The sequence below is a fragment of the Sparus aurata genome, chromosome 19 (genome assembly GCF_900880675.1).
Source record: "Sparus aurata chromosome 19, fSpaAur1.1, whole genome shotgun sequence".
Classification (NCBI taxonomy): domain Eukaryota; kingdom Metazoa; phylum Chordata; class Actinopteri; order Spariformes; family Sparidae; genus Sparus; species Sparus aurata.
The window spans coordinates 30,040,303-30,067,113 of record NC_044205.1 but is presented as its reverse complement, the minus strand read 5'-3'; the positions used below and the strand labels follow the sequence as shown (position 1 = coordinate 30,067,113).

At 41.8% G+C, this 26,811-nt stretch overlaps 1 protein-coding gene across 1 annotated transcript in view; it reads right to left on the bottom strand.

Annotated features, from left to right (window-relative positions):
* LOC115569868 (uncharacterized) overlaps positions 1-19,188 on the bottom strand; it is a 207,558-nt gene extending 188,370 nt beyond the window's left edge. Inside the window, 10 exon segments of the mRNA XM_030398062.1 lie at positions 7,581-7,754; positions 8,057-8,230; positions 9,196-9,369; positions 12,192-12,365; positions 13,429-13,602; positions 15,209-17,075; positions 17,265-17,322; positions 17,324-17,498; positions 18,364-18,517; positions 19,167-19,188. Of these exon segments, the coding sequence (XP_030253922.1) occupies positions 7,581-7,754; positions 8,057-8,230; positions 9,196-9,369; positions 12,192-12,365; positions 13,429-13,602; positions 15,209-17,075; positions 17,265-17,322; positions 17,324-17,498; positions 18,364-18,497 (3,104 nt within the window). The 5' untranslated portion in view covers positions 18,498-18,517; positions 19,167-19,188.
* Between the last annotated feature and the right edge of the window lie 7,623 nt (positions 19,189-26,811).

Below are 26,811 nucleotides of genomic sequence, written 5' to 3'. Positions count from 1 at the left end.
ATAGTGCAGAATGAACAGCAAATATTTATATACAGATTATAAATATAGATAATATGAGTATGGATGAAGCCACTGACACTATTACAGAGTATATTCAGCTCTGTTTGGATTGTGTGGCTACCAAGAAGGTTATTACAATCTACCCTAACAATAAGTCATACATCACTAGAGAGTTAAAGGACTGTATCAACCGGAACAAACTAGCTTTTAGGAATCATGACAGGATGGAGTTCAAATCAGTGCAAAGGGAGCTTAATCAGTCGTTAAGGGAGGAAGGAAACACAGGATGTCACAGAACAGAACTTTGTTTCTATGGACTGTAAAAAACTCTGGGTCTCCATGAAAGCTGTTACCAACATGACAACACATAGAAAGTGCCTCATAACATGTGATGAGCTGAGCAAAGCAAACACACTCAATGATTTCTGTCTCAGGTTTGATGCACAGGACTATTCTTTGGAATGTGATAATGTACTACAGTCAATCACAACTGCTGACTCCTGTTCAAGGTTAGCAGCTGAACCCCTTAAAATCCAGTCACTGTTCAGCCATGTATGCAGACAGAAATCTTCAGGCCCTGATGGCCTCTCTGCTTTTCTCCTGAAGACCTTTGCAGCAGAGCTAACCCCAGCATGGTGCTCTGTGTTTCAGAGGTCTGCAGATTCCCACCTGGTTCCTGCCCTCTGGAAAACATCTGCCATTATTCCCATTCCAAAGAAACCCTGTCCTACAGAAAACAATGATTACAGACCGCCGGCTTTAACTTCTGTTGTCATGAAATGCTTTGACAAATACATCATGGTATCCGTGTTGAAATCTGAGGTTCATTCTGAACTAGATCCAGTTTGCTAACAGCAGGGGAGGAGCACAGACGGTGCAGTTAATAGCATCACCCACCTGACTCTTCAGCATCTGGAGGATCCCGAGGCTTATGCACGCCTTTTGTTCATTGATTTTAGTTCTGCTTTCACTACATTACAGCCTCATCTGCTCTGACAGAAAATGACCCAGATGAATGTGAATCCTTTCTCCAGTACAGGTGCACCTCAGGGCTGTGTAAGCTCCCCGGTCCTGTTCACCCTTCACACAAACCACTGCACCAATAGTCTCATCCTGCTTCACCAGAACTCAGACCCGTCATTGGACTTCACGGAGGTTAATACATTTGTTCAGCGGTGTGACGACAACTACCTCATCATTAACATCCAAAAAACTGAGGAGATGGTGTTTGACCCTCGGTGGGTGGGGGATCATACTCCACTGTCCACACACAGGGAGGAGATCCAACAGGTCACATCTTACAGGTATCTGGGTCTCCACCTGGATAACCTCTTCAGCTGGAGGGATCACGTAGACTCTGTGTGTTCTCCTTTACAGCAGAGGCTGTATTTTCTACGCAGACTGAGGGTGTTTGGTGTCAGCCAGAACATCATGTTTTTATTTCATCCGGCAGTGATGGAGAGTGTCATCAGGTATGGGATGACGGCGTGGTTCTGCAATCTCTCCACACAGTCCAAATCTAAAGTGCAGCGCCTGGTACAGACTGCTATGAAGGTGATGGGGAGGACTGACAAGCTCTCCCTTCAGTCCATCTATGAGCAGTCTGTACTCAGGCAGGTGTGGAGGGTGTTGTCGGACCCGTCCCACATCCTTCAAACAGATGACGAGCTCTTATCTTCTGGCAGAAGGTACAGAATCCCCAAATGCAAACTGAAGCGTTTTAAATCCTCCTTCGTACCACCTCCATCAAAATGTTAAGTAGATCTGTACGCTGAGGCCTGGGAAGTGTGCAATAATGTCGTGTTCTGTTTGTTTTGTATTTGTTTGAATCTTTTATGGATGTGTCATGAGTGTGTATGTAGCCTACGCCTGTACGCCTTCAGCTGTTCTATGTATTTTGATGTGTATTTACTGTTTGAAATGGCAGCTACTACTGTGCACACGCACTTTGAGTCCAGGACAAATTTCCCCTAGAGGACAATAAAGTATATTCTATTCTACTCTATTCTAGTACAGAACAGTTCTGCTCTCATCAGTTCTACTTGTCATTTTACCATCTTTCCCAACAATGTTTTATAATTCTGCTGGTTCTGGATTGTGAACCTTTACAGAACCGGTTTGCTCGGACCACTGCTGATTCAAATTGTGATAGTCTCAGGAGTCAGAACACATGACAGGAACTCTGGTTTATAAAAATGGTGGTCTTTAGTGGTGGTCTTAGTCTGAGGGAGGTGCACATCCACTCAGCCCAGGTTCAGAGCTGCCAGCCGGGGGAACATCAGCTCCTTGTTCCCTCTGTGAAACCTCGTCTGGAGGCTGAGAGTCAGGATCTGCCATCTGAGAGTGGAAACATCTTCAGCATTCACTGATTCAAATGTACAAACTCAGAAGTAGTGTGTGAACGTGTCGTCATCCTATAAAGGAGGATGAGGAAGGTCACTGACTGCTGCAGAAAACATGTGGAGACACATTTAGTTCCTGTTGAATGAACCAGGACTCACAGGAAGCACCGAGTCAATAACCAGGTCTGCTGAGAGTCCCGGTCCTGCTGAGAGTCCTGCTGAGAGTCCCGGTCCTGCTGAGAGTCCAGCTGAGAGTCCCGGTCCTGCTGAGAGTCCTGGTCCTGCTGAGAGTCCCGGTCCTGCTGAGAGTCCTGGTCCTGCTGAGAGTCCAGCTGAGAGTTCCGGTCCTGCTGAGAGTCCCGGTCCTGCTGAGAGTCCTGCTGAGAGTCCAGGTCCTGCTGAGAGTCCCGGTCCTGCTGAGAGTCCAGCTGAGAGTCCCGGTCCTGCTGAGAGTCCTGGTCCTGCTGAGAGTCCCGGTCCTGCTGAGAGTCCAGGTCCTGCTGAGAGTTCTGGTGAGAGTCCCGGTCCTGCTGAGAGTCCTGGTCCTGCTGAGAGTCCAGCTGAGAGTCCCGGTCCTGCTGAGAGTCCTGGTCCTGCTGAGAGTCCCGGTCCTGCTGAGAGTCCTGGTCCTGCTGAGAGTTCTGGTGAGAGTCCCGGTCCTGCTGAGAGTCCTGGTCCTGCTGAGAGTCCCGGTCCTGCTGAGAGTCCTGGTCCTGCAGAGAGTCCTGCTGAGAGTCCTGCTGAGAGTCCTAGTCCTGCTGAGAGTCCTGGTCCTGCTGAGAGTCCTGGTCCTGCTGAGAGTCCTGGTCCTGCAGAGAGTCCTAGTCCTGCTGAGAGTCCCGGTCCTGCTGAGAGTCCTGGTCCTGCAGAGAGTCCTGCTGAGAGTCCTGCTGAGAGTCCTGGTCCTGCTGAGAGTCCTGGTCCTGCTGAGAGTCCCGGTCCTGCTGAGAGTCCAGGTCCTGCTGAGAGTTCTGGTGAGAGTCCCGGTCCTGCTGAGAGTCCTGGTCCTGCTGAGAGTCCAGCTGAGAGTCCCGGTCCTGCTGAGAGTCCCGGTCCTGCTGAGAGTCCTGCTGAGAGTCCAGGTCCTGCTGAGAGTCCCGGTCCTGCTGAGAGTCCAGCTGAGAGTCCCGGTCCTGCTGAGAGTCCTGGTCCTGCTGAGAGTCCCGGTCCTGCTGAGAGTCCAGGTCCTGCTGAGAGTTCTGGTGAGAGTCCCGGTCCTGCTGAGAGTCCTGGTCCTGCTGAGAGTCCAGCTGAGAGTCCCGGTCCTGCTGAGAGTCCCGGTCCTGCTGAGAGTCCTGCTGAGAGTCCAGGTCCTGCTGAGAGTCCCGGTCCTGCTGAGAGTCCAGCTGAGAGTCCCGGTCCTGCTGAGAGTCCTGGTCCTGCTGAGAGTTCTGGTGAGAGTCCCGGTCCTGCTGAGAGTCCTGGTCCTGCAGAGAGTCCTAGTCCTGCTGAGAGTCCCGGTCCTGCTGAGAGTCCTGGTCCTGCAGAGAGTCCTGCTGAGAGTCCTGCTGAGAGTCCTAGTCCTGCTGAGAGTCCTGATCCTGCTGAGAGTCCTGGTCCTGCTGAGAGTCCCGGTCCTGCTGAGAGTCCTGGTCCTGCAGAGAGTCCTGCTGAGAGTCCTGCTGAGAGTCCTGGTCCTGCTGAGAGTCCTGGTCCTGCTGAGAGTTCTGGTCCTGCTGAGAGTCCTGGTCCTGCTGAGAGTCCCGGTCCTGCTGAGAGTTCTGGTCCTGCTGAGAGTCCTGGTCCTGCTGAGAGTCCCGGTCCTGCTGAGAGACCCGGTCCTGCTGAGAGTCCCGGTCCTGCTGACAGTTCTGGTCCTGTTGTTTGTTGACGAGTCACTGCTGAAACAAACTGAGCTCAGAGTCAGAGGGAGAGCGAGGTTCACACACAGTGAGAGAGAGAGAGATGCTGTGAGAGCAGGAAGTAAATCCAAACTGGCTCTGAGAAGGAAAAGTTTGACTGTTGCCACGGCGACTGGAGCTGCACGTGTCGGTGACTCGGCAACTAAACTCACAACAAAGAAAGCAGGATGATGGTGCGTCGACCGATGCGACCAGCTGGAAGGTTTCAAGGGTTTTTTACACAACGTCAAATTAAAAAGCTGAGTGAAGATACTCGATAACTGAAGAGCACAAAGCAGCAGAAGAAAGCTTCTGTGTTTATTGAGACTGTTCATGTTGTTGTCAGAGGTTTGTGTTGTTGCTCATGAAGATGATTAGAAACAGCTGATAAAGTGGAAAAGCTGGTTTTCATGTAGTCAGTAATAAAGGTCATATAAAGTCTGTATGTGTCTCTACTTTACGATGCTGTGCCCTTTATACGTAGATGACATCATAGATGATGTATTTTAATATCACACAATCAGTGGTTATTAGGTTTCATGACTGTATCATACCTCAAACTACAGTTCACTGGTCCAATAACTATATAGTGGATATAAACCGTATAGAGTACATTCATGTAACAACAGGGAGAGGAGACCACAATCTTTTTTTTGTCTTTTTATTTTGAACAGAAACAAACTTCAGTGACTGATGCTTTGTAGTCGTGCTCACAGTGTCTGCTGGAATCATTTACTTCACTCTCTCATTTCTTCATTTTATATTTCTGTAAGTCTGATTTCCTCAGTGTCTCTCTCTTTGTTTTTTAAGTGTGTGTCCTGCAGACATCTGACAGTCTGTAGACTCTGTTAAACACATAAAGCACAGAATGGATCGTGAGTCTCAAAGTTGTTCTGCAAATAATAGAATCTGTGAAAAGATATAAACACATGAAGAATGGAACAAATACATTTAAACTATAATCAAGCACTAAGCAACAATTAAGAAGTAAGAATGATACACAATCTTACTTTAATAACTCTGCACCTGCAGTCTGGCTGCTGCATACTGATATCAATCTGCAGGATGATTAGAAATACAATGTGGACATCAGCTGCAGTTCTTCATCATACCACAAGGTGGAGCTACAACACAGAGCAATAAACTGATTTTACAGTTAACTTCACAATAGTTTAACAGGCCTGTGTGTGACTTAAAAAGCTTTAACAATAATGATTACTAATAGTACTAATATGTTTTGTTACTACTAAACAATACAAGATAAAGATCCAGGTCCAGGTCCTGGTCCAGGTGGAAGTCCAGGTCCAGGTGGAGGTCCAGGTGGAGGAGGTGTGTGAGTGTGGAGCAGAAGGAGTGGAGGAGTGTCAGTGTGTCTGCAGAGACTGTGTAGAAGGACAGAGCAGCAGCAGAGCAGTCCAGATACACTGATGATACTCTGTCACATCCAGAGGAACACAGGGATGATGCTGGACTGGACATTGTGTGTGACAGTGGAGCTGATCTCAGAGCAGTTCACACTGCAGCACTGACAGTCATCTCCACTTGTTGTGATTGGTCCGTCAGTCACTGCTGGATGAAGCTCTCCTCTCCACTCCACCTCCCAGTAACACGGCCCAGTCAGAGCCTCTCCACCCACCAGCTGATGGTGCTGCTTCAACCTCTCTGGATCATCAGGACACAGCTGATCCTCTCAACACCTCCACCTTTCTCATCACTCTGACAGAGATCAACTCCATCTGATGAGAGAAGCAGAGAGACAGCAGAAGTGATAAATGAGTGTTTCCAGAGACTCCCTCCATCAGCTGTCAGTCAGTGATATAAAGACCAGCAGGACTTCAGTCCTGTTCAGACCACAAGTGGAGCGGCTGTGTAGCGTAGCCAGCTTCCTTTCAGCTTCATGTTAACGTGTTGGAGTGAAGCTCACAGACCTGCAGACACTTTGGACATCAAGTCTGTTTACTCTGCAGGTTTCACTGAAGGACACAGTGGAAATAAACTGCTGACAGTCCCTGAACGCATCATTACTGCAGGAACACAGATACTCACAGCTCACTTTAATGATGATTTACTGCTGTTAAAAACCAGAGTCTCACTCACATTTAAAGATTTCATCTACTTTGGAAACATTACATGACAATATGTAAATATGGAGTCTGTTATAAAATATTTGGACAAATCAAATGACACATGGGCAGATATAAATATAACGTTAAAGGTCCTACACTGAACAGTAAAACATCAGCTGTGGTTTCTGGACTTCAGCAGAGGTTCTGGTCTGTATACAGACCACATGGTTACTAAATATAATGATGGTTCTCTGAAATAAGAGCCTTCAGTCAGACTGATCTGAGAGCTGTGACAACGATGAATTGATGAGTTCTTCAGTGTTGAAATGAGAGAACAAACACTTTGAGATCAGATTTGATGCTCCGACAGTTTGATGAATGAGGACACTGTCTCTATACATCCTGTGATGCTGTCAGCTGTGATCAGCTTTATTTCCTGTAGACATGAACACAACAACAACAGTCGTCTTCACATCAACTCAAACACACCATCACAACAAGCTTCTGGCTCGTCTGATTGGCTGACTGTTCTCCTCTCACAGCTTCACTGAGGAAAGCAGGAAATACTGGATCTTTACTTTGATACTGTGTTTAGTACAATACTGCTGAAACCAGCATGAACTGACTCCAACCCTCTACTGACCTCAGAATCTCCAGTCTACAGTCTGGACTCTCCTTCAGCTCAGACAGCAGCTTCACGTCTGAATCCTGCAGCTTGTTGTTCCTCAGGTCCAGCTCTCTCAGGTGGGAGGGGTTGGACTTCAGAGCTGAGGCCAGAGAAGCACAGCTGATCTTTGACAAACTGCAGTCCATCAATCTGAATAAAAAATAAATGATGGAGATAAAAATCAATGTATAATCCAAGCCGATGTGTTTAGGTTTTAAATGTGTATCTCAACATTACTGTGTCCTCATCAATGAGCTTTTCTCTAAAATAAGTAGAGTGAGAATTTTCTTTTCAACATCTTTAGACAATATGCTTTGATCGGTGTGTGTTCCGTAGGATCAATATCAATGATCAGACTTTATTTGTGAAAAGATATTGCCATCAACAGAAATCAAAATATTTTAAGTTCAGCTTCTCAACTTTATCAATTTAAATCAAATGTTAGTTCAGAGGATCTTCTGTTAACAGGTGAAAGTATAAATATTAATTCACATTCAACAACTGAACATTTTCTGCAGTTTCTTGAAGAAACAGAAGTCTGAAGACTAAATTTAGTTTAAGAACATTGTAAATATGAACCAAAAGAAAATCTGAAACTTGGACGTTATATATGAACTTTAATGTTAATTCAACAATACAACAATAACAGAGTCAATGAACTGACCCCATGCTCTTCAGTCTACAGTGTGGACTCTGTAGAAAATCACACAGCAGATTTGCTCCTGAATCCTTCAAGTTGTTCCAGCCCAGCTCCAGCTCTCTCAGATGGGAGGGGTTGGACTTCAGAGCTGAGGCCAGAGAAGCACAGCTGATCTCTGACAAACTGCACCAACTTAATCTGAATAAAGAATGAATGATGTAGATGAAAATCTATTCATAATCCAATGTGTGTAAATTAAATGTTAGCTCAGAGGATCTTCTGTTAACAGATAAAATCATAAACATGAATTTACTTGAACTACTAACTGGACAGTTTCTTTAAGAAACAGAAATCTGAAGACCAAATCTTAATAAAAAAAGAAAGAAAATATGAATCAAAGGAGATTTACAACTTTATGTATATAAGTAATGTATGAATATAAACTCAAATGTTAATGTAACAAATCAGATCTACAAGTGTAACAGAGTCAGATAACTGACCCCAGAATCTCCAGTCTACAGTTTGGACTCTGCAGAAAATCACACAGCAGATTCACTCCAGAATCCTGCAGCTTGTTGTTGTCCAGATCCAGCTCTCTCAGATGGGAGGGGTTGGACTTCAGAGCTGAGGCCAGAGAAGCACAGCTGATCTCTGACAAACTGCAGTCCCACAAGCTGAATAAAGAATAAATGATGTAAGTTTGGAAGACAACGTTCCCGCTTGAAAACATTCAGGGCCCTATTTAGATGGTCTAAAGAACACTGCCCTAGTGCATTCAGGGCAAGTCCAAGTCCATTTTGCTGGTTAAATGGCGGATAATCTCGGTGCAATGTGAGTTGCATGGTACAAGGGTTATATTTCTCTCGACTCGTGGGTATGTGTTGGGCGGAACATAAATCCAACCAATCCGAATGTCGTCTCCCATTCCCTGTTTTAATGTTTTAAATAACTGAAAGCAGCCCCTCAAATTACAACATCAGAGCGTATGAACGGTGAACACACTTCACTTTAAAACCAACATGCCCAGGAGCGCACAGGTGGGTGTGAGTACATTACATAATTGGGTCCTCAGTGTTTAATAATCTCTTCAGAGCTGAAAAAGGTTTAGATTTTATAAGTTTAGAAAATGGACAACTCTGCAGCTCCACCAGTGGCTCCATCTATACAAGCTCATGTTGTGCAGCCAAACACAAATAAAACCTCACAGAAACTGATTTAAGATTCAACTCAACATCACAAAGTTTATAAAGATGCAAATATGTCAGGATACATTTTGGGGAAATGTGAACAAAATTATTCATATATTTATTTAATTTTCATAAACAAGGTTTAGAAAATAAGATAATGAATATGTTTTTATTGTCCAAGATGAATTGAGAAAACATTGTTTTAGGAAACAAATTGAAATTTGAAATGAAAATGAAGAGTTTAAGATGTTCAGGGTGAATTGTCTAGTGTAGACTTATTTGCTACAGGAACGTTTTAAATGTGCAGCTAAATATTAAACAACCACAGTAAAACCACAGAAGAAGAAAACAGACTTAGCATTAAGATACTCAGTGTGGATCAGTATAATATTAGTCCTATGTCCTTAGTTTGGTGTCACCACAACTTTCATATCATATTAATCTGAACTGACCTGAGAGTCTCCATTCGACAGTGTGGACTCTGCAGAAAATCACACAGCAGCTTCGCTCCTGAATCCTGCAGGTTGTTCTTATTCAGCTCCAGCTTTCTCAGATGGGAGGGATTGGACATCAGAGCTGAGGCCAGAGAAGCACAGCTGATCTCTGACAAACAGCAGTCCTTCAAGCTGAATAAAGAACAAATGATGTAAGTTTAGAAGGCAAAGTTCCTGCTTGAAATGATTCAGTGTTTAATAATCTGTTCAGAGCTGAAGGGGGTTTAGAGTGTAGAAGTTTAGAAAATGGAAACTCCTAACACCTGAAACCCAACAGGATGCAGGTTCAACACTGGAACATACAAAAAGTGAAAAAAAAAACAAGTATATGGCTACTCAAGGTGCCTAAATGTGGCCAGTTACTGAGGAAGTCAGTGGTAGAGTTAATCATTTGAATTAAAAAGCTGTTGAGCACATTTTTTTGTGGTCCCAGCAATAATGGTTGTTCGCGTGCACTAAAATTGCAGATCACATGTTATTTTAATGCCGTTTTAATCAAAAAGGTTATATCCTGACATGTCAGAGTGAGTAAAAAGACTTCATGTAAGTTTTCAAGTCAGAAAAGTAAAACTAAATGCACAAAAGTGATCAAAAGCCAACATGTAACATTTCAAACATAAAATGGCTTTAACTTAAATTCTGCTCCTCTGCTCTCTTCTTATTAGATGTACACTTAGAGCATCTTTATAATGAAGACCATGAATTGATAACATGAAGCGTTTTATGGGATAAGCAGGATGCTGCTTCTTCTTAGGGCTGCAACAATTACTCGAGTAACTAGAATAATTTGATTACAAAAAATGATCGAGGCAAAATCTCTGCCTCGAGGCTTCGTTTAATTCCTATCACCGGCGTTATGTGGCCCGCTTAGCTCAGGGACCATGTTTCCACATGGACTGTTATTGCAGACACACACCGCTACATTGAGAATTGAGTTAGCGTGATGGCGGACATCATGTTAAGATGTGGAAACCCCACACACACATACTATAGTCTCCTACCTTCAGGCCTGAGATACAGATCCCTCACTTTTAAAACAAAGAGAGCCATGACAAGTTTTGTCCCAGCATCAATCAGATTACTGAACAGCTGACCCGGTCTGGCTTGTGTGTGGGGGTGTGTGTTCGTGTGTGTGTGAGCGTGTGGATGAATGTCCTTCTCTTTTTAACATTTGTTTTGTACTTCTAATTTTTTTTCTCTTTTCTTTAACATTTGTATTCACCTGTATGTATTTATTTGCTTATTTATCTTGTCTAAAATTTGCACTGCACTGACGCTTTTTACAAATGAAGTTCCTAACGGAAAAATACAGTTCTTTGAATTGAATTGATTGAATACACTCATCTTGTCTGTCTCACTCTCCCTCACGCACGGGTGCACACATAAACACAAACCTTTACTCCCGGTGTTAGGAATAGTTGTAATGCATACCTGTATTTTTTTTTTTTTGGAATAAAAGCCAATTGCTTGGTCTATTTGACAGGCCTGTCATTTTCGCTTTGCATTCTTTGGTATTATTGTTGAATAATGCTAAATTATTTTTTATTAGATTACTCGATTTATCGATGGGATAATCGGTAGAATACTCGATTCTAAAAATATTCGATAGCTGCAGCCCTACTTCTTCTGTAACAATGAAGTTAAAAGGACCATAGACTTGTTTCAGTATTTTCTGCAAGTGCCTTTGCATAGTGCTCGTGTTATCCGCAGTGTACAGCACTATTTTCTTACAGTTCTTACATATTGTTCGTGTCTTGTCTATCAGTCTGTCGCTATTTATTGTTTCCACCAGGTACCCAAAATGCTGCCACACAAACAATTTAAAAGTAGCGGGGGCATCTACTATGCTAATTTCAATTTCAACGTCAAACACGTTTCAATAACATGAGATCTCGTGCCACAAGATCTCGTCACACCCCTAGATATTAACAGGAGAAATTACCAAATGAGAGCACAGCTGGGTAAAAGGCTTAAAAATAGGGAAACACTCCTGTCTCACTCCCTGGTAGACAGGACATAGACACCTGAACACAACAAAATGGAAGTTATAATACAACTATTAGTTATGTAAAGATATAGTGGAGTCAGGATGTCTTGAACACAGAATGACGTCATACTCTGAGTGTGTGGGTTGTGATCTGAGCTGCATGTTAGTGCATGTGAGTGCCTCCCTGTCGCCTCATTTTGGATTCCACTGTTTATCTTGCTAAGATCCAACCTAGTCTGCCTCTGATTATCTTACCCTGATATTCTTACCCTAATCCAAACCAATACCACTCCTCATGCCTAAACCAACAAAGGTAACAGCAGTAGGATCCATAATGACGCTTCTCTGTCGTCCCTGGTACATTCCTAACATGGTTGGCAGGGACATAAACTTTATCATATTACAGCTAAACAGTGAATATAAATATATTTCTGAGAGAACTAGAGACATGATTCATATTTGGTCAACACTGCCTCAACACTGACAAACTGCAGTGCCCAATTTATAATTCATTCAGATGTGTTCAGGTTTTAAATGTGTTGCTTAACATTACTGTGTCCTCATCAATGAGCTTTTCTCTAAAATGATAAAATGAACATTTCTTGATCACCCGTAGGACAAATTCTATTGTTTGCACACTGTTCCTTTGAGCTGCAGTGTCAAATTGGAGATAACAGCAGCTCGAGGTAGGAAGTGACTGAGAAAAATAAAATTGAATAAAATGAAAACACTCTCAAAAACACACACACACACAAAGTCATTTGTGACTACGGACTAAATTAAATCAACTTAACTTTATCAATGTAAGTTATGTATGAATGTAACTCAAACATTAGTTAGCAGTAACAGAGTCAGTCAGTCAGTTTTTTTTTGTTTTGTTTTTAAACAATGCGTGGATACACAAACATGAAGTAGGGTAATTTTTTAAACAAACTTTTCAGATCTACAATAATAGAGTTTGACTGACCTCAGAGTCTCCAGTCGACAGTTTTGACTCTGTAGAAAATCACACAGCAGCTTCACTCCTGAATCCTTCAGGTTGTTGTCACTCAGCTCCACCTCTCTCAGATGGGAAGGGTTGGACATCAAAGCTGAGGTCAGAGAAGCACAGCTGATCTCTGACAAACTGCCCTGCTCCAATCTGAATAAAGGATACATGATGAAAGTTTAGAAGACAAAGTTCCTGCTTGAAATCATTCAGTGTTTAATAATCTGTTTAGAGCTGAAGAGGGTTTAGAATGTAGAAGTTTAGAAAATGGAAACTTCAGACACCTTAACCCAACAGGATGCAGGTTCAACACTGGAAAATACAAAAAGTGATAGTAATATTTGTTGTTAGCTTGCACTGGAGTAGCAGATCACATGCTTTTCTTGAACCTGTGGTATGTGCCTGTGTGTGTTTGCTGCACATCTGAGGAACAAATACAGAAAAACACAATCACAAACAGCAGTGATACTATTTCTAGTATGATACTAGTGATTTGTCAGATACCCTCGCGGGTACCTGCAAAATTAGAACCCAAAAAATATATGGAGGCAAGATAAATGTATTGAAAAAATTAATGTAGGAAAATGTTCGATTCATGTAGAATTTGTATTTAATTTTGATATACACACACACACACGTATATATATATATATATATATATATATATATATATATATAAAAATTGTCTACAGATATCATCCACACTGAATTGAATACTTTTTTTCTTATTTTGAGGGCAGTTTTGGTTTCAGAACAAACAGAACTGAGCTGTCTACTGTAGCACTTGAACAATGACAATTACTTTGACTTAACATAAAAAAGAAACGTGAAAGAAATGTCCTTTGTTTTGTGGATTTTGTCAGGACTGTTGATTTTGTAGGATGTAGGATTTAAATGTATGCATGAGAACAAGCACGACCCTCCTGGCACACTCAAAACTCCTCAACACTCACTGGACAGACAGTGCCTGATGTCAGTTTGACGTTTCACTTCACTTGTTGGGGAACTCAAACAGTAACTTAGTATTTCTAGTACGAATGAATCATCACTAGTGTTTGTTCTCTAAGCAGCTGGTTTATCAGGAACGACTCATGAAGAAAGTGGTCAGTATTTTGATTGATGGATATTTATGAACTAGAAGTTAATTAACTCAACTGTTTAATTCTCAGTGAAAGTTTTGAATTGAATATATGGAAAAACAAGACAATGAACCGACCTCAGAATCTCTAGTGCACAGTTTTGACTCTCCAGTCCAACAGACAATAGCTTCACTCCTGAATCCTTTAGGCTGTTGAAACTCAGGTCCAGCTCTCTCAGATGGGAGGGGTTGGACCTTAGAGCTGAAGCCACAACTTCACAGTGAGTCTCTGAGAGTCCACAGCGAGAAAGTCTGTCATGACACAGATATTACAAAAATGTTAACGTGAAAGAGGAAACTTTTGATGTCAAAACATTTTTCAATATTCTGCCCTGATTATCATTTGCTATTTACATCAGTGGTTCAGCAAACCTTCATCTTATCTGTGTTTGACATGAAACAGTGATTCTCAACACTCTCTAAAACCTGCAGACTTTAAATCTGGGTTTTATTTAATAATCGTAAATTTAATAATTTAATAATCTTGCACAAGAGTAAATGTAGTAACATTTGGGTTTCCATGATGTCCACAGTCTGTCAGTGTGGTCTGATCCGATGTCTTTGGCCAAAAAGTTACATTAGTTTATGTCCAACACAGTGTGAGCATGAGAATGAGTGCCAAAATTTATATCATCACACGTCTTGTGTCGAGTATGTTGACTCAACAAACCAGGGTACTGAATGATGGTGCACTTCCTGAATTCAAGATATATGAGTTTGAAGGTTTGACATTTGTTTTTTCTCACTTTGTTGATTACAAAAGTTCAGGACAGCACAGTTAATGCATCTGTACAAGATGACTTTCGTTGATTACAGTCCACCTCATGCTCATGTTCTCAATTGTATGCTATATACTTTTAATACTGTTACAGCAAATAACTTACAATTAATTTTGAGATAAGACTTTTTCATGTATATTTCAACTGTCAAAAACAGAAGAGAAACCACCTTAGAAATCTACATTCAAATTATTAATATTTTGCCCACTAATACAGATACGATTCAGAATAGCTGACTTCTCTGAAGACTTATATGATGAACACTTTTATGGTGTTGCCATTGGTGATGTTGATTTATACACCTGCGGTCTTTTAAAATGCTATTGTACATTGCAGTCCTGAGCATTCACAATTCTTTATTTTTTACGTTTCATCTAGTTGTTAGTTCAGTTTCGCTGGATTCCTTTCCAGCTGTATGTCTCTTCTGTGTAACTACACTCAGAGCAATGATAAATTCGAGTCAAATTCCTTGTATGTCAACACATATTTGGCCAAATAAAGCCGATTCTGATTCTACAGAACAAAAATACATAAAGATTCAAACTAAATAACAGTCGAATCAGAAAATAAAATTCATGTCACGTACAAAGGTAAGATAAAATATTTTAAATTTGAGCTAGAACTTTTTGGTCCGTTTGCTCACCGTGAAATGTCTCTAAACATAAAATGATAATAATTAACTGCATGACAGAAATTTGGAAGGATTAAAAAAACATCACATGAACAATGATACATCTATTATTTCAAATCCTTCAGTATAGGGGTTAAAAAAAAAAACATCTTTTATTAGTTTCATTTGGACAATTTCACTTAAGGGTGTACTCACTTTTGTTGCAAGCGGTTTAGACATTAATAGCTGTGTGTTCAGTTATTTTGAGGGGACAGCAGATTTACACTGTTATACAAGCTGTACACTCATTGTATCAAAGTTTCATTTCTTAAGTGTTGTCCCATGAAAAAATATAAAACAATATTTACAGAAATGTGACGGGTGTACTCACTTTTGTGAGATAGCCTACTGTATCTGGAGAATTAAGCTTGTAATCTACACTGATGTTGATAATCACATCTGGACTTACAGAGCCTTCCTGCAGTTCCTCACAGCTGGAATCAGTCTCTGTCGTCCCTCCTCTGATGTTTTGTACTTCTTCAGGTTCAACTCATCCAGAACCTCCTCTGACATCTGCAGCATGTAGGCCAGAGCTGAGCAGTGGATCTCAGAGAGTTTCTTCTCTGATCTGTTCTCTGACTTCAGGAACTCTTGGATCTCTTGATGAACTGAGTGGTCGTTCATCTCAATCAGACAGTGGAAGATGTTGATGCTTCTGTCAGGAGAGATCTTATCACTGTTCATCTCCTTCAGGTTGTTGATGGCTCTCTGGATGATTTCTGGACTGTTGTCTGTCCGACCCAAGAGACCTCCTAAGAGTCTCTGGTTGGACTCCAGAGAGAGGCCATGAAGGAAGCGAACAAACAGGTCCAGGTGACCATTTTTGCTTTCAAGGGATTTTGTCATTACTCTGTTCAGGAAGACATCCAGGTATGGGTAACAGGCCTCATGGCCATCAATTCCTCTACCAAACGACTTAGAAATCTTTTCAAGATGAGACTTTGGTTTTGAGTCTTTTAGGAAAGCCTCCAGGACCTCTGTGTTCCTGTTGGTGAAACAGTGGAACATGTAGACTGCGGCCAGAAACTCCTGAACACTCAGATGAACAAAACAGTAGACTGTTTTCTGGAAGATCACACTCTCTCTTCTGAAGATCTCTGTACAAACTCCTGAGTACACCGAGGCCTCTGTGACATTAAGACCACAGTGCTCCAGGTCTTCTTGGTAGAACATGATGTTTCCTGTCTCCAGATGTTCAAACGCCAGCCTCCCCAGCTTCAGAAGAACTTCCCTGTCAGCCTCCGTCAGCTCCTGTGGACTCGTCTCACGTCCCTCATCGTACTTCTGCTTCTTCCTCGTTGTCTGAACCAGCAGGAAGTGTGAGTACATGTCAGTCAGGGTCTTGGGCAGCTCTCCTCTCTGGTCTGTAGTCAACATGTGGTCCAGAACTGTAGCAGTGATCCAGCAGAAGACTGGGATCTGACACATGATGTGGAGGCTCCTGGAGGTCTTGATGTGTGAGATGATTCTGCTGGACAGATCTTCATCACTGAACCTCCTCCTGAAGTACTCCTCCTTCTGGACGTCAGTGAAGCCTCGTACTTCTGTTACCCTGTCCACACATGAAGGAGGGATCTGATTGGCTGCTGCAGGTCGGGAAGTGATCCAGACGAGAGCCGAGGGAAGCAGCTTCCCCTGGATGAGGTTTGTCAGCAGCACGCTGACTGATGACTTCTGTGTGACATCAGACACGACCTCATGGTTGTTGAAATCCAGTGAAAGTCTGCTTTCATCCAGGCCGTCAAAGATGAAGAGAAGTTTACAGACAGCGAGCTTCTCTGCTGTCACCTTCTGTAATGTTGGATGGAAAACATGGAGCAGCCTGAGAAGACTGTACTGCTCATCTCTGATCAGGTTCAGCTCCCTGAACGACAGCAGAACCAGCAGACTGACATCTTGGTTTTCGGAGCCCTCTGCCCAGTCCAGAGTGAACTTCTGCACCGAGAAGGTTTTTTCAACTCCAGCGACGCCGTTGGTCAGAACCACTCTGATGCGTCTCTGTTGGTCAGGTGAGGCTTTAAAGATGTCGCAGCACCTGATTGGAGTGTCATGGAGGGTCTCCATCTTGGAAGCTGTCTCTAGCTGTCTCACCTCATGTTGGGTATTAACCTCTTCACTCTGTCCCTCTGTGATGTAGAGCTCAGTGTAGATCCTGTTGAGGAGGGTTCCACTTCCTGTTTCATCACTTCCTGTTTCACTTCCTTCAGTGACATGTTCACATCTCCTCCTCAGACTGATCTTATGTTCATCTAAAGCCTCCTGCAGAACACTATCAGCTAAAAGAGAAGAAAATATTCTGGGATTAAATGGAGAGAAAGAATCTTGATTAAATAAAAATGTTTTTGAATGAATGATATTCATGATAATATTAAATGCTCTACAGAACACAACAATTGTTCCTTTAATAAGTGAACAGTTCCTGTTTTCAGACATGATGACATCAGCAGACAGATGTTCAGTCTTACTTTGTACAGTGTTAGTCTGACTGACTGTCTGCAGTCCAGCTCTTGTACTGGATCTTACCTCCACACTGGGGACAGGAGGAGTGTTCTGATGAAGCAGACTGGTCCCAGTATGAGGTGATGCACTGTCTGCAGAACCAGTGTCCACAGCTGGTAGAGACTGGATCCTTCAGGACGTCCTGACACAAAGAACAGCAGGACGGCTGCTCCTCCACAGAAACACTTCCCTCTGTCTTTCTGAAGAGATAAAGGAAAATTCCTCAGATTAGAAATCATAGATCAGTCTGACAAAAGAGAAGACAGACTATAAACATAAGTATGTCTTCTCCAATGTCTGAATCTGGACTGGACTCCCAATCACTAACACTTTGTTTCTGTCTGAGTCCGTCAGTGGAGCAGTTTGCATCATTCGATTTAAGCAAAAAAAAAAAATTTTTAATGGGAAATTGTATTACACAAACAAAAAGGACCATAAAACATGACCTCATTAGCAGCCATTAAAAACTTAAACCATACTGGACAAAGTACATAGTCACGCTTAGTACAATATACCCTTCTCTTTGTTCAACAGCTGTGTTTGATAAAAAAGGTTTGATGAAGATAAAAACAATCTCAGAGTGAAGATTCTGGGACAGTTTCCATGAGATACTTCCAGCCCTCATCAATGGAGCCTTTTACTTTGCAAAGATAAAGAAGAAATCCTCACTTGTCATTAAAGCAGAACATATATCCCTCATTTGTGTCATTTATCTATCTGTAAAATACTTTGTGCTCCTCATCCTGGCATTCAGTGAAAGTTGTAATTCTTGTGTTTTGAACAGATCATTTGATCCATCTGCAGTAAAAACACTGAGATGACTTTTGTTGGTTTTCATTCATCAGTAATTCTTCCATCGCAGCAAAACACGTTGAACAAGCCATCAAACTTCTGAAGGTTTAACTGAGCAAACTAAACACTTTTAGTGAAAAAATTAATAGAATAGAAAATAGAAAGGAATATCTGATGTTGACACATAGTTGTCTCATCCCAACGTTTGGGCAGCAAGTCATATAATGGTAATGATATAATTGTATAAACTGAAGTTAGTATCAGTATTCTTACTGTGTGTCTGAGGGTCCAGGTTCTTTACTGAAGTCTAGTGGAGGAAAATCTTTGGACCGGTCACTCTTCATAGACAGACAGCTGGAGACTGCAGACTCTGCTCCGTCCTCCTCTTCCTCCACACAATCACTCATCTTCTGCACTTCAGAAAGCACTGAGGTAAATATGTAGCACATGGATGGAGAACAACATGAAGACGAGGAAGACAAACAGGTGAAACAAGATGAAGAGGAGGAGGAAGGTGTAAAATGGAGCTGGTGAAGCTGCAGACTCATCACCCAATGTGATGCTCAACAAAAGTGACATTTACAAAGATGGGCCATGTTTCTGTGTAATTAAAGGGACGTCCCTCAGTATGATGTCCTGCTCTGTCCACTCAAAACAGAGACTCAACTAACTGCCTGCACACTTTCTCTCTAACTTGTTGGTTGCTTCCTCCATGTTTCATGCACCTGGATCACCTGCTCAGGTTTGTGGTTTGAATTTAAGAGCTTTTCTCTGTTATTTCAATCTAAAATGTTCTACGCTCATAGTCCTTAGTTTGAATATTAACACATATGATAAAATTACAGAGCAATCCTGCTCCTTTTGATAAACATTTAGAGGTAACTCAGAACATGAGAATCAAGACAAACCGGTCTGTTGAGTCTGAAACGCACACACACACACACACACAGGTCAGTTGTCTTTAAATATGAGCTTGTTGTCTCTTGTTCTGTGTAATTTTTGAATCTAATCACGCTGCACTCACAGAAGAATCAGAGACTTTGACTGTAAAACAATAATGTAGAAATAAAACTCACCCTGCCTCAGACGTCTTCTCCTCCTGCTGCTCTGTTCACTCAAGATGGAGTCTGAACTCTGACTGACTGAACACTTTCACTTTAACTGTCTCCTCCCTGTTCTCACCTGCTGCACCTGAACCACCTGGTCAGTGTTGCTCCTCCTCTTGTCATTTCTTGTAAATCACATGTGTACTTTTTTCTGTTCAGGTGTCTCCATGATGACCTCCCTCTGCTTGAACAGCTCAAACTAACACAGATAAACCAAACACAGCAAACTAAGTTCAGATTGCTGTCAGACAATCTTCCCCTGGTCAGCTGAGTTTACCTCCCTTCAACAATGTTTCTGGTTGTAGATCAGCTGAACAAGTATTTGGTAACGTTCAGCTCTTCAACGTGAGCTTTGTCCTGGAACAGCTTCTTCACAGACATGTTTGTCACTTTCCTCATCAACTCTTTTCATAAAAACACACACATCATCACAAACTCATCCAGAAGACGGAAGTTACGTTTCAGGACATCTATCAATATTTTCACTCAGATAACTAAACTAAATAAACTAAAAACAGGAAAAATTCTGACACCTATTTTCTTCACTAAACAGAAAAATTCAACCGTCCAGCTTCAGAGTTCAAGTTTGTCTCTTTGAAAGAACTGAGAAGAGCTTCATCACCTTGATAACTCTGTTAAAACACTTCATTCAAACTCGACAGACATGAAATCAAACTCACCAAGTCTTGCTGTGTCTTTCTGCAGTCACGTCTGCTTTGGTGAAAATCAATCATCAGCTCTGAGTAAAAATGTGGAAATATTCCGGCCAGGGTTTCCGCTAGAAAAAATTGGCACCGGACAGCAAGACTGGCAGGTTTTCAATTTACTGGACAAACGTTTGAAATTCCGGTCAAATACCTATCTGAATTTATTGAGATCAAAATGATAAATGATGTGCAGTGTATATATAAGAATGATATCAAAGCATGTCAGTTTATAATCTTTTTATTGAAAAGTAAAGGCTGTATCAAATAAAATGAGTGTGTCAATTGACTCAAGTGCGTGACTTCTAAAATAAAGATTGCACAATGTGCTCTTTTAACATGAACATAAAGAAACTGAAGGCCTGTTCTCAGATAAGACCACCTGCAAACAAAAAACACATCTGGACTGGCTCATACCATTGTAACAACGCGGTGTGCAATTTGAAATAAAAAAAAAAGTCCGTTCACGATTATGCTTTTGAAATATAGCCTATGCAATAAATTACCAAATAATATCCGGGGTTCAATGAACCGCAGGGTCCCTTTAAACGCTGGGTGCAGATGTATATTTTGGTAAATAACCGCCGGTTCCAAATTAATGCAGAATCTAATATATAAATATATATATATATATATATATATATATATATATATATATATATATTTTTATATATATATATATATATATATATATATATATATATATTTATATATATATATTTTTATATATATATATATATATATATATATATATATATTTATATATATATATTTTTATATATATATATATATATATATATATATATATATATATATATATATATATATATATATATATTTTTTTTTATTTTTTTTAATCAAGGAAGACGTGACCACTGACACTGCACGTTTTCCTTTTTCGCTTTTTCACGTATTGTGCTGCTTTCTGTCAGTCAGTATCACACTGATGATCGCCACGAACTTTCCGTCGTAAAATATTCAGAGGAAAACTCTGGAGAAGCCGCCGCCGGACGTTTCTCTGTCGACCCCGAGAGAGTGAGAGAAACGGAGCTCCAGCGTCTGTCCGAGGAGGACAGCAACAGGGCCAGTTGTCTCTCCACAACGTGCAATGCGCATCAGTGTGAGAACCTTGTTCTCCCCGAGGCGACTTCGCTGTTCTGTTCTGATGCGGTTCTTCACCCTGAAGACGTGGATCACGCAGGCTATCTTGGCCAGTTTAGCCCACTTGGGGAAGATTTCGCTGAAATCTCTGATGAGAACTACGCAGGCTGTTTAGAAGTTCAAGCCTCCATAACCGCGGAGCGCCTTCATTACAGCCATGGCGTCTCGTCGCGCACAAGTGGCATCGATGAGCGGAGCTGTAGCTGCCGCCAGCTCGTCCTCACTTGTAATTGTACGCCAACATGACCAATAATGGTTTGTGTGACTGATTCAGCATACTCCCGACGATGCTCTGAACAGACGGAGTGATCGTTTATCACTGCTAGGGGGGAATTTTTTCACCGGATATTTTGACCGGCGGTGTCAAAAATTACCCTGACTTCCGCAGATTTTACCAGTCAAAGTCCGGTAATTACCGGATAACGGAAACCCAGATTCCGGCTCTACGCACCGTTTCCGTTCCGCCGCCACTGATGCCCGACTCGTCCTCTCTCCTCTGCCGCTTCATGTCCCTCCTGTCCCCGCCTGTCGTGTCTGCTCCTCCCCGGAGTCATGGTCCTAATCGGATCCATACCGTCCCCCTGTCTTCACACTGACCTCAGAGGTTGTGTCTGGTCCCGGTCTGGTGTTCACCGGAAGGTTGTTGAGCCCGGTTGAACTGACCCACAGCGACTCCGCTCGTGACCCGCGGTGCAGGCAGTAACGGCTAACTGAGCTAATGAGCTAACGGTAGCTAGCCAAAGCCGAGAATAGCTAGCTACCTGCAGCTGCTGATTACTCCGTTGATCTGCTGCTATCTAACTGTATTTATTAAACTGTCCTACATTCTGCTCATGTTTAACAAAAATCACAAGTGTATCTAAGAAGCGACCAGAGTTTGTTGGTACTTGGTTAATGTTATATTAGGGGTGTCAACGTTTACAATTTGTTCTACACGTGTAAACGGGGCTTCTAACCGACGTGTACACGGTTACACGTCGGAGATTTATGATCTCTTGCTATCGCAGTTGTGGTAGCACCGATGCCAGCAGCAGTCTCTCCCTCCAACTTGTTCGGGTGTTTCCATCACAGGTGGTTTAGCATGGATCCCGTGCTGTTGTTGTAAGCCAACTTTGCCTGACATAGCCTACACTCAACTTGATTTCCACTGGCAGTTTGTTCAAAAAACACACAGTGCTCCGCTTGTTGACCGCCGCCATCGTGTCCCCCAGTCAACTTGAAGTGACGTGACGTGACGTGACGCGACACGGGCTGCGGGTTTTTTTTGTTTTTTTATATCAACGTAACATTGTGCCCCATTCATCTATTAGGCTATGTATGCGGATAACTGCACTAGTGGGAACATTTAAGTGTATAGTTAGTTAATGTTATTATCTGAAGCTTTCAGGTAACATTATCTTACTTTCACTTTTAAAAATTGCGTCCGTCCAATTTTCCTTCGGGCGTCGGTATCAATTTCTAGCGGGTCGGCTCTGGTACGGAATGTAATCTGTGCTACTGTCGGATAACGGGTCGGATGCGGTGACCCGTGCAGGACTCCGCTCTAAGTGACCATTTTAATCCTCTAGCCAATTATCAAGCTAAATATCAAACATGCTAGTTAACGTCAAAGACTGCGGTGGAAGACGACGGTAAAATATTTCCACTGGATTTATTTATGCCTGAATTTTTAAGGTGTGGCGGCTTTTATTTTTTGCCGTGGCGGTGCGCCACAGTCAATTACATGTAGGGGAAACCCTGAATACTATATATATTGATGAGAAATGAACGAGGAGGAGGAGGAGGAAGAAAAAAAGACGTGTAAACGGTTATTGATTTTTCTAAACGGTTATGATTTGTTATCCGTGCATCCGTTTACACGTGTACACGTTGACACCCCAAGTTACTACGGTTATTTCAGCCCGCTTGGCCGCCATCTTGGCCGCAGCCGCCGGTTAAGTCCCGGCTCATCCTGCCATCGAGCGGGTCACGAATACAGTCTTTAATTAGTTTTCCTCCGAGTCAAACTGGACTCTAGGGGTGGGCAGATCGATCCAAATATCGATAGTATCGATACCAAGGTGAGTATTGGTATCGGATCGATACCAGCGTGATGAGATCGATATTTTTGTTGTAGTTTCTCTTCTATAAATTCAGCAAATCACTTGTATTTCTTCCCAGAGTTTGTGTGAGCGCAGCGCTCCTCTTCACCTCTCTCACTCCGCTCACTCAGGTCCACTGTAACTGTAACTCAAAAATATATACTTATATTAAGATATATAACCTACCTCAAGAATATAATAACCCTTTTGTGTATCTGTTGAAGGAACATTAGTATTCCTATTTAGGCTACATGCAGGTTAGAGATTTGATATGTTAAATAAAGTACAAAATCATTAATTGATCAGGAATTTTCAAGTAAAAAGTATCGGTATCGGTATTGGTATCGGCAATACTGGCCCTGTATTTACTTGGTATCGGATCGATACCAAAATTTGCAGTATCGCCCACCCCTACTGGACTCAGCTTTAATAGAATAAAACAGCAGCTTACACACATCAGCCTCCTTTGTTTCTGTCAGCACAAAGCTTGAAATGTTGACGTTTTCTCTCATCTTTTCTTTTTGTCTGCCACCTGCAGGCACAGGAAGTGATATTTACAAAGTTAAATTAAACAGCCTTTCTGTGGACTCAAAATGACAGTCGAGCTGCTTTTATTTTACACAAATTGGTTTCTGATGTGGATTTAACAAAGTGAGACTCAGCCTGGTCCAGTTTTATTAAAGGTCAGAACAAACCCAGAGAATAGTCCAGTCCCTGTTATTTCTATAGAGACAGATGATAACAGAAGTTCTCTCAGGGCTCTTTTCATATGGAGCAGCTCTGAACTGAACTCTTTATAACATTAACAAAGACTCAATAGTTGATAAAAACAGTGGCACCACTTTACATTTGATTTAAATTCTCATGTAACTGCATGTAACAAGGACTTCTGTGAGAAGAAGCTCCACAGGATGACGTCATGTGTCTGTTGATGACGTGATGTGAAATCCAGCAGGGTCACACATAAAACTCTGATAAACTTCACAGACTTTAAAGTCAAAAACCGAATTTGTTGGTTTTCTGTAAAAATCAAGAGAGTTTTATATTTCTGTGCACTTGTGATTGTTTCACAGACATGATTAATGAATATAAAGTGTAGAATAAGCATGTTAAACACATCTTTTTAATATCAAACAATATATAAAGATGAAATATGAAGCTGCTGACTTTGCACCAAAATCCAGACACAAGTCAGTCCAGAAGATTCAGTAAAGCCTCGATTGAATCCAGACTGTGTTCAGATTTGATCCGCTTCATTTATTCTAACATAACAAACAGCTGATATTAGTGGTAATAAGCAGAACTTCACTCTGCAACATCAACTTGTACTGTTGATCAGAAACATGTGGAAATTAACTGCACTACTCCATCGTTCCACAGGGTGGAGCTGCAACAGAGAGCACTACACAAATATCACATTAAATGTGTTCATCTCCAGTTCTGTTGTCATAAAGAGAGCTAATGTGGAGACACTGAGGGATGTAACTAAGTACATTTACTCAACAACTTTAGTTACTTTGCAGATTACATGCTGCATCAGAGCCAAATCAACAAAAAACACTAATTAAATAACCATATTCAATCAAAGATTTATCATCCCTGCATCAGCTTCTCCTCGCTCACCAAGAGGGTGGAGCACATTCCACCATCCTTAAATCACCACAGAGGTTTCCTGTGTCAAAGGACAGATTTAAATATCACACATAACTTTATTTAAATGTGTAACTCTGTATTTGCTTCTTGTTTTTATGCTCTTTTAAACACATTCTCAGTGTTATTCTGCTGTATTTCTCTGCTCCTGTGAAGCCCTTCGTACGGCCTTGTGTGTGAATGCTGCTGTAGAAATAAAGCTGCTTGTCTTCTGCAGGTGAGGCATCAGGTGAAAGCTGATCTGCATCCTGTCAAAACATGTCAAGCAGCAAAGAAACCAGTTGTTTCCAGTGGAGCTGAAAGGAACAACAAGCAGTGAGGACTTGACTCTCTGATTTCACTCTGCCATGACGGAGGAGAAGCTGAAGTCCAGACTACAGCAGACGGTGGTGCTGATCAAAGTTCTGTGGTTCTGAGGGGTTTGAATGTGCTGTGTGCTTCATGTGATCCACTTCACTGGACTAAATGCTTGTTGTCAGGACGGCACCGAGACCGGATCACAAAGCAGGCGCAGGCCAAAGGGCCCAGAGGAACCCAGATTCACTGCACGTCTGCTGGTTGTTGAGAATAAATGAAATGAAGCTCAAATTGGTTCATTAATCTGAATCAATAAAGAACAAGAACAACTTCTTCCACTCATCAGCAGCAGGACTTCATTTCATGGCCCAGTCTTGTTGCAACCCGTCTCCAAGACATGACATTTATAACCTCCTGATGTGTTTCAGCAGTTCTGTGTTGATTACATTAAAGGAGCAGTTCACTTAAAGCTATCAACAATCAACCGTCTGTCTCCAAAACAAACTGAATATTGTTGGTTTAAATAAAGTTTTCTGCACGCTGGAATTCATCTTGTGTGTGGAGGAAAGAATCTGGAGGTCACAAGATGTTTTGCAGTGGAAACTATGTGTGCAGGCACAAACTGGAAATTTTGGATGAAAATCTTGAGCCGGTCAAACAGGAAGCTTCTCTCTTATCAGATGGAAATATGGATGATTGACAGCAGAGGAAAGATCATTCAGCAACAAGGTCATTAGAGTGTTTCACATGAGACACAGAAAGGCATCAAGACAAGATCCATAAAACACAAGACAGGCTCTGTACAATAATACATCATTAATAAATAGGACACATTTGAATGACATGGAGCTAAACTTCATTAAAAAAGGAGAACAAAGAAAATAACTTGTAGTTAATGTCGGATTTGTTCAAGTTAACAGTTAAAAAGGGAAACAGTTACAGTGCATGTATACAACTGCATGGGAGAATAAAGTGGTATAAAGCCTTCAGAGGAAGCTGCATGTCATCTGATAAACTGCCTCCAGTGATGTCACTCAGTGGCTCAGATGCATTGTGTGTAATGTAGCACCAGATTTTGAAACGCAAGAAGAATGTGTGGAATAAAAAAGGTGATATCTCTGGTTCTGCTGCATCGATTTGGATCATTTGTTTTTTAAACTGTCCATAATGAGTCCAGCTGTGTCATTATCCACAATACCACTTTTCACTCTTTACACTAAGATGACCAATTGCTCATGAGAAAGCACATCTCCCCAAATGTTGAACCATTTCTATCAGTCTTGTTTTATTTTCCATTTCAGGAGTTTCTCAACCTTACAAATTAAATCCAACAAATTTGAATACAATTTGTCAATTTCCTTTTTAAGGTTATTTTTTCTCTTAACATGTAAATATGAGCCAAATATCCGACTCATGCAATCTCATTGTTCATATTACACCAGGTTGTGCTGTCCCTCAACAGGGGCGTTGCTAGCCCTGCAGCTTTACAGGGGCACAGCCCCCCCTGTCTCAGTCTTGCGTCTGACCAGTGTCCTCCTCAACAGATATATCTGTTTCTATGGAATCTGTTCCCTCAGACTGTCCACCTGCATCTTCTCCTGCTTTCACCTGTCACAGGAGCTGTCAACTACTCCATTCTTTGATCATAAACTGTCTGTGATGAAAAATAGACTCAATGTGAATTTTCATCTGGAATTTTACAGGGGGGCACAGCGCATGTTT